This window comes from Mixophyes fleayi, chromosome 5, assembly GCF_038048845.1.
Source record: "Mixophyes fleayi isolate aMixFle1 chromosome 5, aMixFle1.hap1, whole genome shotgun sequence".
Classification (NCBI taxonomy): Eukaryota; Metazoa; Chordata; class Amphibia; order Anura; family Limnodynastidae; genus Mixophyes; species Mixophyes fleayi.
Window position 1 is genome coordinate 237,541,175 of NC_134406.1, and position 14,936 is coordinate 237,556,110.

At 37.9% G+C, this 14,936-nt stretch overlaps 1 protein-coding gene across 1 annotated transcript in view; it reads left to right on the plus strand.

The window, feature by feature from the left end:
- The window catches only part of LOC142159092 (uncharacterized), a 304,132-nt gene that overhangs the window by 243,093 nt on the left and 46,103 nt on the right, over nucleotides 1–14,936 (plus strand). The window contains exon 22 of the mRNA XM_075213684.1: nucleotides 14,615–14,689. Within this exon, the coding sequence (XP_075069785.1) occupies nucleotides 14,615–14,689 (75 nt within the window). The remainder of the gene's footprint in view (nucleotides 1–14,614; nucleotides 14,690–14,936) is intronic.

Sequence of the window (14,936 nt, forward strand, 5' to 3'; positions counted from 1 at the left end):
AGCAGGTCTTGTGTCTGGCAGGTGACATGTTGATGGTACAGAGGGTTACACCTAAACAGAACACATCAGACCTTGCTGAGCTTTAATAAAACTTTGACACTTTCGTTATGTGATTCACCATCATTAGAGATAAAAATGTAAAAGAAAAGGAGGAAATTCGGTTGAATTTATTTACTCCAAAAACAGTTCAGCAAACACAGTTGTGAAGAATGGGTGCCAGTGCATGCTGGTGCTTGTAGTACTACAAGCACCAGCTTGCCAAAATTGTTATGGCAGCCTGGGCTTGCTGGGACCTGTAGTGCACTAGGGACAAAATGGTGTTTTTAATATAAAATATTTTATTACCCCACACCTACCATCCAGGGGTGTGGGAAGAGAAGAACCCTAGTGCTTTCAGTACGGGGCTCAGTACCACTCATTATGCCAGGGTACCCCACTCTGTGTGTTCCTCTGCTATAAGTCCAGCAGCCACAGCTGGCAAAGCCTACTGCTTGTACTAGTAAAATCAGGGGGACCCCACACTTTTTGTAGTGCCCATCACCCCTAATTTTTTTGTATCAGTCTGAGCTGGGAGCACTAGAGTTAAGCTGTTTTTTTTAGGGGGGGGGGGCACACTGTTGTTGTTTTTTAAAAAAATTATTGACGTTTTATTTATTAGTTTTTTACTGTATAATTTACTGTTTTGCGCTGGTGAGCCCACCGACTGGAAGCACTAGGGTTAATGTGTTTTTGGGGAGGGGTGGGGGCAAGCTGTTTTTGTTTTGTAATGTATTAACTGTTTTGTGCCGTTGGATCCAGGAGCTGTATTGCCAGCGGCTCTAGCAGCTGGTGCTGGCATTGCCATTTGAATATCAACATTGTGACTGTAGACTGTCACAATGTCGCCATTGTAACCACATAGACGCACTGAACCTGTCGACATTTTGGTGTCAGCAGTCTGACTGTCGACAGATTGACTACATCTCCAGAAAGAGAACAGCAATGTCACCATCATCTCCAAATAGCCAAATTACTCCTTCCCTCCAGGAGACTCGAGGTTAGTGATGGTCGAACTGTTCAAGACCGTCCGGTTTGACTAGCCTAGTTCAAAAAACTTAAACCAGTCCTGAGAATATCTTTTTTTGGTCTGACCACCATGGTGCATATTTGATAACTGCTAACAGCGGTTAACTTGAATTTGAAGTTCTAGTTTGAAGTTTAAGTTCACAGCTCTCAGTTAAATGACTTTGCAATAAAGTATAAAGTGTTGCTTTTTCTGCCAGTTTGAGCTTAATTGGCTATGTTTTAAAGTATTTGCTAATGTTTTTAACACTATTAAAGTAATATTTATCAAGTAGCCAACACTGTGCTAAATTGCCATCCAAGCTGCATCTGTAGCAGTTGGGCATTCACACATTATTTCTGGTACATATTAAATTCACATGATCATTTTTCACGTTCACATCATGATTATTTAAAATTATATATCAAAAGTTTTAATGGATATTAGGAGCATTATATATATATATTTTTCTCTGAATGTTTAATCATCGCACAAAGCTCTGTTGGGACCATTTTCACAAGTCACCACTTTCCTTGATCAAAGAGAGAAAGAAAAACATAACCGTTGGTAGTACATAGGTCAGCCTTGGCTCACAGTCATCAAAATAGTTTTCCTTTTACATATTAGATTTGTATCAAGTATATGTAATTTCTTCCCTGCAAGGATTTGGAATCTCCAGCCTCACTTCTCAAAATTACTGTTGTTTTTTTTTTTTAAGAGGATGTAAGTCCAAGTACAATTAATTGCATCTTGTAATTGCAGATCTGTCAATCAGGAGCTGAATATACCATCACTGTCTCATCAGTTGGTTTGTAACATTTTAGACTGCAACTGCAAAATTATATATCATTTCCTAAGTGAGAAGCAGATAATTTTCTGTCTATTAGCGCCGCACAGACATACAGTGCTCCTAACAGCTATGGGTTATATTTTACTGGAAAAAAAAATCGTAGTCTATGAATAACTGAACTAATTTTTGCCAGTTTTATTATACTGTAAGTCGGTAAAAAAATAAAGAGAACTCAAAGTTCTAAAAGATCTAATGCTGGTTAATAGTCTTTAGTGTTAAAGAGAACTAGTATTCAGATAAAAGGATTTTTTTTCTATGCACCCTGTACTTATGAGAGAACAGGAAAACAAAAGTGACTGCTATATGCAAGTTCACAAAATTGCAAGGAACCTCTACCATGCTTCACTGTTGCCTGCAGACACTCATTATTGTACCTTCGGCGAACAAACTGCATTTTGTTACAGCCAAATATTTCAAATTTTGACTCATCAATCTAGAGCACTTGCTGCCATTTTTCTGCACCCCAGTTCCCATGTTTTCGTGCATAGTTGAGTCGCTTGGCCTTGTTTCCACATCAAAGGTATGGCTTTTTGCCCACAGTTCTTCCATGAAGACCACGTCTGGCCAGACTTCTCTGAACAGTTGATGGGTGTACCTGGGTCCCACTGTTTTTTTCCAGTTCTGAGATGACGGCACTGTTGGACATCTTCTGATTTTGCAGGGAAGAAAGCATGATGTGTCCTTCATCTGATGCTCTAAGTTTCCTTGGCAGACCCCTGCGTCTACGGTCGTCAACGTTGTCTTTGTCTTAGTTGTGTTTCTTTGTGCTTCCTCAAAAGAGCTTGAACGGCACGTTTTGAAACCCCAGTCTGCTTTGAAATCTATGCCTGGTAGAGACCTTGTTGATGCAGTATAACTACCGTATATACCCGTGTATAAGCCGAGTTTTTCAGCACATTTTTGTATGCTGAAAAAGGCCCCCTCGGCTTATACACGGGTGAACTTACCTGGTGTCCGATCCCTCAGTTCGTGCGTTCCAAATGCCGAACTTCCTGTTGGTGGAACGCACATGCGTTCCACTGCGGGGTAAGTAAAAGGCTGAAAAAATCTCTCTCTCTCTATTTTTTTTTTTTAAAACGGAGTGTCTTACCGTAAAGCGATCTTCATTTTTCAGCAGCAATGATTATGGCAACCTGATAAACACAAAGGTGCCGGAGAACTTGAAAATGGGGAAAGACAGGGAGGAGATGAAGTTACAGGATCTGGAGCCTAAAATCTCTCTAGCACTTTACAACAAAAAAGGTGCATTCTTTCACAGCAGCCTCATTGACCAGAACATAGTTGATTTCTTCATCCCCTTTCTGCCACTGGAGCGCAGGCATGTGAAGATGTGTATCAAGGAAGAGCTAAGACAATATGGGCTTCAGGAGGATGCACATATAATAGAGGCTGTGGCAAATATGATGCCTTTACGTCCCAAAGGAGTGCAAAATATTTTCTGATAGTGGCTGCAAACGTGTGAGAGTGACCCTGGAACTCAGGTCCTGACAACTGACAACCCCAACAAACTGCAAGTAATAGATTTGCAAATTTCACAACTTACACACTTAATAATTTATTTGTATTTTATGTGTATACATATTCTTATTTTCCACAACAATGTACATAGGGGGTGAAAGCATACATCAAAATGACAAAATGGCATTAAACTGAAAAACACACATGATATAAAAATGCATATACAGAGGTATAAAAAACATAATAATGAATAAATCTAAAAAAATTACCAGTAGCTGCTGCATTTCCCACCCTAGGCTTATACTCGAGTCAATAAGTTTTACCAGTTTTTTGTGGTAAAATTAGGTACCTCGGCTTATATTCCGGTCGACTTCTACTCGAGTATATACGGTACCTTGTGTCTTGTTGCTGTGCTCAGTCTTGCCTTGGTGTATGACCTGTGACATGAAACTGACTTTCACAAACTCACCTATACAGCCGAGTTGTTCCTCACCCAGTTGTAAGCCTCCTACACAGTTTTTTCTGTTTCAGTTAATGACTGTGTTTCAACCTACATATGAAAATTATGATCATTATCACCTGTTTGGTATGATTGGTTAAACATATACCTGACTATAAGCTTACAAAATCCCTGACTGTTTTGAAGGCAAAGGGTGGTCACACCAAATATTAATTTGATTTATAGTTTAAATTTGGTTTAACTTACATGACTTGAAATCCTTCCTCTCAGCAAACAGACAGGGTGTGTCTGTTTGAATTACAGAGCCAGTGATGGGCGTTTCCTTTTAAAGAGAAGGTGGGTGTGTCACCTGTCCATCAAGCTAAGGCTGGGGGAGGAGTATCAGGTATAAAAGCTTGTTTATATCATTTGTGCATGGAGATCAACGCTGGGTAAGCTGGCTGGTTTTGAGAGAGCTGAGCTATGTCTAGCTAGCGTTTAGGGTCTCCAAGTATTGCTGTGAAATCTGTACGGTGTCAAAACATTTACCATCCTGACAATAAAACTACATAAAAAGGAAGAAGTTGTTCGCGTGTGCTTCTGCAGTAGCGGGCTCTTGCCACAATATATATATATGTATGTATGTATATATATATATATATATATATATATATATATATATATATATATATATATATATATATATATATATATATATATACATGTGTATATATATATATATATATATATATATATATATATATATGCATGTATATATATATATGTGTGTATATATATATATATATATATATATGTGTGTGTGTGTATATATATATATATATAAAATGATATATATATATATTGATATTTGTTTTCAAGATAAATACTCCTTTACTGTATCTCAGAATTGCCTATGCGATTTGATTATTTTCTTCAAGTTTAAATATTGTAAACAGAACTGTCTTCTGTATGGCATTGTATAGAATCAGAACTCACTGTTTGTTGCAGGAAAATAGTGTTACAGTCGTATTCTAGTATTTCCCTAATAATTAAAGCTTCTTTAAATTTACATTGCCATTCACTTGTGGTGCATCTCTGTACCCATAGTTAAAACCCAATATTCAGTTTACATTAGATCTCCAGGCCATAGTTTTTGTTATTATCTGTCTTATAGATATTTTGATATTCCTGTGCTAAACAGAATTTATTCCAAATGATCACTCTTTACCTTACAATGTATTATGCTTTGTTTCTTACCATAAGACGTCATGCACTTATTTTCGCGGGAGTACAACACATTTTCTGGGAGGCTCGGTGATTAGCGCATCAAGATGGTGGAGTTTGTAGAGAGGGCAAATGTTTACAGCTTCTGATGGGAGCATCTGGCTGAAACTGGGCAGATTACAGTGTTCCTTGCTAAATGATCGAATATCTACCTTGCATTGTACTCACATGCAAAAACAAGATTTGTTGCCAGAACAGTTTCTTAGAAAAGCCTCAAGGGATGGTGTGTTTACAGGACCGTTTCTTGGTTAGAAATTCACCCTCTCCTCACGCTACAAAGGATCTTGATGTGTACATGTCCTTGGGATTGTTTAGAATTCACCTACATTGTTGAGGTTCTGTTAATGGTTCTTAATTTCCATGAACCATTAACACAAATTCTTATACTTTCACATTAGTACAAATGTACTATTTTCACAGGATCTGCATTCTTCATTGACTGCTGCTATCCTTGGACATGAGTATGAGCTCTGTCATTCAGTTCCATTATCCTATTCGTTTTCTGTATCTCAAGCAATTTTTTTTGTTGTTTTTGTATTTTTCTTTTCGTTTGAGACAGGTCTTTTCTTCTCGTTTTACCCACCCACAATTGTATATTAATGTCAAACTGTTGTCAAGAAAACAGTGTCAAACTGACTGTATTTTTAATTTTCTCATTCAAATTAGAGCTTAAGCAGTCAGCGCTATGACAGGATGTCTAATCAGCCGTAGATTTTCTCTGTCTCTTGAAACATACAAGACAGCTGTTTGCAGTTCATTCCATACGTCAAGATGACAAGAGTATCTCATAATGGCATTATGTGATATACTGTGAGGGGTGGTGACTTTTCTTCTGCTGTTTCTTTCATAGCAGCTTTATTATCATTTTAATGCATAAATGGAAAACATCAAATAATCAGTGGATGGTAAAGAACTTTAGAAATTGCTTATTTTTTTTTATTTTTTTGTGTAATTTGCGCATTATTCGTTTTCCATATGCAAGTCATTGAAAAAATATGTTTTTTATCATAAAAAAAGAAAAGAAATTCATAAGTCCACAGAGGCAGAAACATTAAGTAAAAACATACAGCAAGCAGCAGTTGTAAAGTGTGTATTTTTTGCGGCTGATTGAAATTGATACTTTTTTTTTTTTACTCCAATTTTAATAGGGTATTGGTTAGCAGGGCATTCATATCCCATTACACAAACCTTTTACAATTAAACATTGATATCTGAATATACTTTTCAACATACAATAGAGTATTCATGATTAGTTAATATGGCCATGGTCAGAACTATATCAAAACAAAGTTGAATATATGGATAGAGTTCACTTTTCAATTACCATAACTGACGTTACATTTGTTACAATACTGTGCTAACATTTTTTATCTATAGTACATAATATTTTTACACAGTACTTACACAAACTGAAACTTAACATTGTGCATACACTATTTGCTTCTGGTTTAACACTTTTGATTACATGTATCTTTATGATGCACCGTTAGGGAACATATCTTTTTATGACTGGGTATTGTTATTTCACTTTTGCAAATCTGGGAATTTGAATTGTGACCTGACAGACCGGCTTTGTTATCTGTAGATTCCTATTTTCAAGCCTTGGGCCTCCTGTATGACGATCCTGACAAAGTCACTTCTGCAGAGTCTGAACTTAGATCTTTGAAACAGGGACGTTGTTCTGCGGAGTAATCCGTACAGAATTTTGCAGATGGGCCTCAGATTGTGATTGAAATGACCCAGATCTCCGCAGTCAGTTTTGTTTGTGTCTCTCTGAACTAATAAAGGACATATTGGTGCAATATCCAGATTCTGATTCTCTGGAGTCCTTTGTGTGTTTGGCAGTCGGCGGATAGAGGAAAGAAAACTGGAAAAGGAATCACATGTTCAGAACTTTTTCTCTATCTCTGACTTAGAAAGAGGATTCAAGGAAAGTTCATCTAGGTATTTACCTTTTGAAGAATACAAATTCCCTCCAGTTTTCTGCGCCAATTTCCCTGGCCTCTGGGAGTATTGATGTCCTAGCTTTTGTGGACAGTAGAGCAAATTTCTTGATATATCTTTGGCATGGAAGTTTGCTGTCCCTACCCAACCATTTGAAGTTCCAGTATCTTTTTGTGGTTTGGATGGACACCTACTTATGGGTGGAAGCATGCTAGATAGTACCAGTTCTCTTACTCTGACAGTGGGATCACTCCATAAAGAATCCCTGTAGTTCTATCTTATTCATTTGCCCATGTACCGTATGGTTCTGGTGTACCCTTGGTTTATCAAGCTCAATCAAGTCCTTGATTGGTCCACAGGAGAACTGGTGGCATGGGGGACAATTGCCATGAGGCATGCTTAGCAATACCTGTTAAGATTGCTACTGCTTTGGTCAAACCAGGTCCCACACTATCACTGCAATATCAACATTTTGCCAATGTTTTCTCCAAACAAGCTGCAGACACTCTACCACCACATCGCCCATATGACTGTACTATTGACATTCAACCCGGTTGTAAATTTCCTAAGACTCATTTATATTCTCTTTCTGTGGAAGAGACCAAAGACATGGAAGACTAAATTTCAGAGAACCTGAAGAAAGGGGGCATTAGACCTTCTCTATCACCCCTTGGTGCCGGATTTTTCTTTGTCAAAAAGAAAGATGGAGATTTACGACCTTGCATTGATTACAGAGGTCTGAATCAGATCACCATTAAAAACAAATATCCTCTGCCATTGATGTCCCAGTTGTTTTGACCAGTTAAGAGTTGCTTCTTTATTTTCTAAGATAGATTTGCATGGAGCATATAATTTGTTGCGTATTCTGAAGGGCGATGAATGGAAACCGCTTTTAATACTCATTACGGACATTAGGAGTATTGTGTTGCGCCGTTTGGTATTTCTAATTTACCAGCGATTTTCCAGGACTTGATCAATGATGTACTATGTGATTTTAGAAGTAAATTTGCCATATCTGAATGACCTCTTGCTCTACTCTTCATCTTTTCACAACACCGTGAACAAGTCCATTTGGTATTGCAGAGACTCAGAGAGTTTTGGAGAAGTGTGAGTTTGAAGTCTCCACGAGGGCATTTTTGGGGTATTTCATTTCTGCCAACGGGTTTACGATGGATCCAGCTAAAATCCTAGCCATCACTAATTGGAGTCTACCCAGTAACCTAAAAGCAATACAAAGGTTTCTCGGATTTGCCAATTATTATCGAAGATTCGTTCGCAATTTTTCAGCTATAGTGGCACACATTACTCTATTGACTCAGAAAGGAGCTGATCTAGGGGTATGACCACCAGAAGCTATTGAAGCATTCAAGGCTTTCAAAAAACCCTTTGTTTCTGCTCCCATCTTTAGGCATCCAGATACAGAGCCTTTCATAATTGAAGTGGATGCTTCTGATGTTTGTGTAGTGCCAGTTCTGTCACAAGTATGTGGGTCTGTTGGGAAGTTACTCCCCTGTGCCTTCTTTTCATATAAATTCTCTGCCTTATGCAAAAGTTCTGAGGTCCATGACAGCAAAATATCTGGACATCCAGGTATCACTAAGACTGAGTTTTGCATCAGCCTATCACCCGCAAACTAATGGACCGATGAAAAGGGTAAACCAGTCTTTTGAACAATACTTAAGATGCTACCAGGGGAATTCAATTGGCCACATTACTGTAAAAAGTAACGCGGCCTGTGCACTATTACCGTTATTACCTACCTATAGTATTTATAGGTACTGTGATAACGGTAATAGTGCGCTTAAATACTGTTGTTGCGGTAGTTTCCACTACGGCTTTTTGCTCGCAGCTCCTTGAGCTGCAGAAAGCCCGGTTAAATTTACCGTAATAATAGTAATGGGTTTAACGCTGCGCTACTTCAGGCTGAATTAGATTCCCCCCTACATCTCTGAATTACATGACAACTGGATGGAACACCTGCCATGGACGGAATTTGCCTACAATAATTCACTGCACTCTTCTTCTGGTTATGCCCCTTTTTTGTGCATTTATAGTAGACATCCCAAGTCTATTTCATTTTCTGACATCATGTCAATCTGCCCACCCTGAGGTCGGACACATTGCTCGTTCTCTAAAGAGAACATGGAAAAAATTAACTTCAGATGACCTTGTCAGTTCAAGGAAGTGGACATGGTATGACTTTCCACCAAGAGCATCAAACTCCATCAGCCTTCTTTTAAGTTCGGACCCAGATACATTGGTCCATTTAAAATCATCCAAAACATTAATCCAGTGACTTTTCAGTTGGAACTGCCCAGCTCATTAAGGATACCACGTATGTTTCATGCATCCTTATTAAAGCCGGCTCATACATCCCAGAGATTTCCTTGGAACCAGCCTGGTAAACCTGCTCCAGTGATAGTGGATGGTCACACGGAATTTGTGGTTAACAAAATTCTTAATTCCAAATGGGTACAACGTCAACTCCACTACTTGGTCCACTGGAAGGAGTATAATCCTGGAAAAAGATTTTGGATACCTGCCAGGGACTAGCATGCCAATGATTTAAGGGCAGCACAGTGACCTAGTGGTTATCACTTCTGCCTCACAGCACTGGGGTTATGAGTTCAATTCCTGACCATGGCCTTATCTGTGTGGAGTTTGTATGTTCTCCCCGTGTTTGCGTGGGTTTCCTCTGGGTGCTCCGGTTTCCTCCCACACTCCAAAAAAATACATACTGGTATGTTAATTGGCACCTATCAAAATTGACCCTAGTCTGTCTGCGTGTGTGTGTGTGTGTGTGTATGTTAGGGAATTTAGACTGTAAGCTCCAATGGGGCAGGGACTGATGTGAATGAGTTCTCTGTAAAGCGCTGCGGAATCAGTGGCGCTATATAAATAAATGATGACGATGATGATGAAAGCTTTTCATCGGAAGTTTCCAGATAAGCCTAGATTAAGGGGTTCCTTAACTTCTCATCAGGGGTGGTAATGCTAGGAATAGCAGATAACTGCTGTTTTCATTTTGGCTGCTGCAGTGATGTTGTCAGCCTGGGTGTGATCACATGAACTCTACTCAACTGCAGCTCAATCTGACACCTGCCCTGATTGGCTACCACTGCTTTAAATACCTGTCAGTTTCACTGAGCCTTTGCCGGTTATAGCCTTCAAACACTTGCTTCTTGGTGCTCCTGTTTCTGAGAATAATCTGCTCCTGTCTGATATTCGGTTTTGACCTCTGTCTGTGACCTGACTACCCCTGATTGCTGCCTGGATAGACATTTTGCTTGTGAACCCGACTACGTATATCTCTGCCTGGACTGACCCTTTGCCTGTTGTTTGACTCTGCCTGTCATTTGTGAGACCACCACCCAGCCACAGGATCATGGTGCCCGCTATCTGCTTCATCGGACCCACTTGTGTTAGTGGTGTTTCATCATCCAGATTGACAGCTCGATCTTGCTCTGGCATCTTCCCTTGCACTGTGTTGCTCCCCAGCTCCATTCTGTGCTCTACACTGTTATACTGATGGAGCTTGGTACTATCATATTGCAACTCAGTATATTCTGGTCCAGGTGCATCCTGCATCCCTGTTGCCATAGAGAACTATTCTCAGCATCCCCCTGCCAAGTCCTTTGTGGTGCCCACCTACCGGAGTTAAGTTGTCACTACTTCAGATTAAGTCTTGGGGACAACCAAGTACCACAAACATATCTGGTTCCATGGAAAAGATGGTTGCTAAAGGTGAAGCTCTTGTCAACAACAGGTTCTGATAACTTCGTGACACAAGATCATTGCACCTCTTGCTTTATTTTTTACATCAACATCTTATAACTCAGATGATGATCATGATTCCTGGAAAGTAAGCATTCTGAGCTGAATATTTGTGATGAAAACTGGGACTGTGCTAGGAAAACTGGGACACATGGAAACCTTAGATTTGTCAATGGTTGTAATGATATTTCTAATTGTTAAACATGACCTGATCGCTTTGACATTTCTGTTCCTTTTACTTATTATCAGAAATCTATGTAATGCATAATTATTGCTTCTTCTCTGAATTAGCCCATCAATAAATAAGTATTAAATGTAATTTTTTTACTTGAAAGTTCTGATATTCATAATTTATTATTGTAGAAAAAAGTGAAATTGTTGCATGAAATAGCTTCTCTTCTGTATATCCTGAATCAGCGATTTTGCATTTGAAGGAATTGAAATGATGTTGCACTATAACCTAACTTTCAGTTCACTGCAGACTTGTGCCTAAGGGTACATTATGAGTAAATTTAGCTTTGCATGCATTGAGATAAGTTTCAAATGTTATTAAAACTGATTTAAATGCTCTTTAACCATTTGTTTTTCTTTTAAGATCATCTTGGTTGGTGAAATTTGACTCTTCTCTAACTATTATTGGCATGCAATACAGTTCCTTATTACAATGTACATGCCACAGTGAAACAATTTATGCTGTAATGGGTGCATATACTTGCCAACTTTGTAATGCTCCCCTCTGGGAGATCACAGAGGGGAGGTCAAGTGGCAAGTGCAGAGGGGACATGGTGCTGAAAATTGTGGCATTGTGCCTCATTATCGTGTTGCCATGCCAAGCGGTATGGAGCTCAGGGAGCATGCACAGCTTTTGCTAAAGTGTGGGTAGAGTAAGTAAAACATGTTTATAAATATAATTGAGTGTGAGTGATGGTGTGAAATCCTCTAAAGTGTAAATGAAGATGCTGACTGATAAATAACTTACCGACTTATCAAAATTTAAATGCAAATGTAAACCAACTTTCATTCTATATTGTTACCCTTCTTAAACAAAATTAATAGTAATTATTAGTCTCTCAATAATAAGCTAATTTTGTTATATTAAATCATTTGTCATATTCCCTTCTTTTCTCTTTTCTCTTTTCTCTTTGAGGCAGTGTTTTGTATTTGTTTGTCTTCCTCTCTGTTGATACAAAGCAAATATTATACGTTGAAATGTTTAGAACATTATTTGGCTGTGAATTGTCTTTTTATTAATATCCGTTTTAACAAAGCTCCTTATTCCTTACTGTTTTGTCTTGGGATCTACAGTAACACAGTCCTTCAGTGTACAAGCACAGGTGGATTCAACTGGATTCAGGACTGTTTATTAAACCCTTTGCAACACAGCAAACTACATAGCACAAAATCTTAGCTCTGTCAGAGAACTAATACACTGTAAACAGACCTGTCAACTGGACAGCTAGGATGCCTACAAATATGCAGTAAATATGTCAAACACACAGTTTCTTTTTACATTTTTGTAGAATTTGAAACCTAGACCTTACAGGATATTCACACTGCTTACTGTCCCTTAGGAAGGCTGTGCATAAGCCGTCCCCTTAGGGGTAAATAGGATTTTTTTTGTTTTTACTAATTGATCAGCTAAAATCAATTACCGGAGAATCCATGTCAAATCAGATTCAACAAACCCTGAACTAAGTTCCTACTTGTTTGGTGCTGCCAGAGTGGGAGGTACTATTAGCCCTCCTTTCGCTCCAGATATTTCACTGCAGGGTCCCATAACAGCACTGTAACACAATTAATACTAGTAAACCTTTAGTGATGCTCTAAGGGTTTCAAATACTCACCAAAAGGGGTAAAGGTTACACAATATTCCTGGTCCAAAATATTTGCTTCTGACAAATATCCAATACTATATCGAATATCCTCCCGTCAAGCTCACGCCTAGTAATCATGGATATCAGGGAATGAATGCCAGATAGTCCATCCATATATCCATGTCTGTTCCCAGCACTGAAGGTCTGTATACTGAGAAACCTCCTTGTTACACTTGAATTTGTTTCTCAATTCGGACTAATTCTATGTATGGCCAATTACCAATCTAAATTTTGAAGCCAGTAATAATTCTTAAGTGTCGGTATTGCTCATTTTATGGCCAGCTGCTGCTTCTCTACTATGGATTAAACATTTCCTGGGGGTTTATTTTTCAACTTACATTTTGTATTGGGATGTCCTGACATTCTTTGGAGAGAACTGCCCCAAGCTAATGCCAGATGCATCTGCCTGCACTATTAAAGTCTTTGAAAAGTTCTTGGCCACTAGTACTGATTGCATAGATGCTCTTCTCTTTTTTAGCCGCCTGTTTTGTTTCTGGTGACCATTTTACCATTATAGGGGATATTGATTTTGTGAGGTCCATTAATGGGCTTGCAGTTGTTTCAAACTTAGGGATAGATATCCTATAATAGCTGGTTACCTATAATTGTTCTTTCAGCTCATGAACACTGTGCATCGGATAAATGTAAAACTTGGAATTGGCATTTCATTTATGGTAATCATTGCAAAATGATATTGGGCTATCCGGTTTTGGCACTCTGTTCCACTTGCTATGAAATGATTCACTTATACACAGAGCAATCATTTCTTGACCACTAAATTAACTGCTTCTCTCCGTACTTCAGGTATTTTGTAGGGTTTAAGATTAACCTTTCTCCCTGGGTCTGTGATGATGTAATGTTTAAGTTTTAGTCTTATCCCTGGAAATGGGTAAACTATGTCTCTGTTACTCTTAAAATTTCTGAGCTCATGTTTCTGGTGTAAAGATAAGATATCTGATATATTCATTTGTAAGGCAGAGCTAGGAAGCACTGGATGTTTATGGTCAACAAGAACCACTCTGTCTTTATAATATGTTAACAGACTGATAATATATACTCGTTCTGGTTTTCTTCTACATGACTCTCTTATTTCATATGCCACTTCACAAGAATCTTGTTTTCTCTGGTAAGAACCATAACCAGCACCTTATCTCTACAGTTGGAAATTCTTGATTCTAGGATATATGTGTATATATATATATATATATATATATATATATATATATATATATATATATATATATATATATATAATGATTCCAATATAAGTTCAGAGTTGAAGACTCTGATCTATTTTCACATGTAAGACAAGTCAACAGGATAGAATATGCAACAAAGACTCCCTACAAACTACTTGATACATCCTATAACAGTACATTAGTTTGACTGCCGTTGGGTACTTTGTAGAAACAATTTACTGTGGTAAGTCACCGACCAAAGTTCTAAATAAAAATCTAAATATGACATGTTATAATAAATAAATATATGATTAACTGTTAATATGGTTTTATTTCAACCATGTGAATGAAACAGGGTTTTTATTGTGCTTGTATCATATTACTTTGTCACTATGAATTCCCAATATGTCATATGTTGTTTGTTTTATTTTGTTTTCCAATTGAAAAGATTTTTGGAGATATTTTTTGGGAGAGAATGGTTGTATGGTAAACTCTCTTTTCCTGCTATATTTCTCATTTGTCTCATATTTGTAAAATTCCTATATTTTATGCACTGCTGTCCAATAAGGGAATTCTGTTACAAACAAACTAAATAAAATGACATACAGTAGGTACTGTGTACATTGCCTGGTACCAAATGAACTTATATTTACATGCATAATTTCTATAATCTTAGCTGTTTTATATAGATAATACATTTTTTTTTTTCTTATGCATGCCTAATATGTATAGTGACAGTATCCCGTTTTTTTTATTTTTATTCTCAAACAGGCTCGCCAATGAAAACTTAGGTGAGAAAATTCAAGAGCAAAATCAACTGTTGGCCCGCCTTACGGAGGAAAGAGAGTGAGTGTTTTCTTTCTACCACAAACTTAGAAGTATTTGCTTTGGAGTTCCTCCTAAATTACTGTAATCTCTTCAACTGCCCATGTAATATTTTGCATATGTTTCTGTTGAGGGTCAGCTCATTATACACTTAAATCAGAACTTTCATTATAAAAAATACACAATTCCAAATGTGAATTTCTTGGGTCAGATGTTTATTTCAACCTGGAGCTACAAGACACTAAAAATATTCTCAAAATAGCTTTTC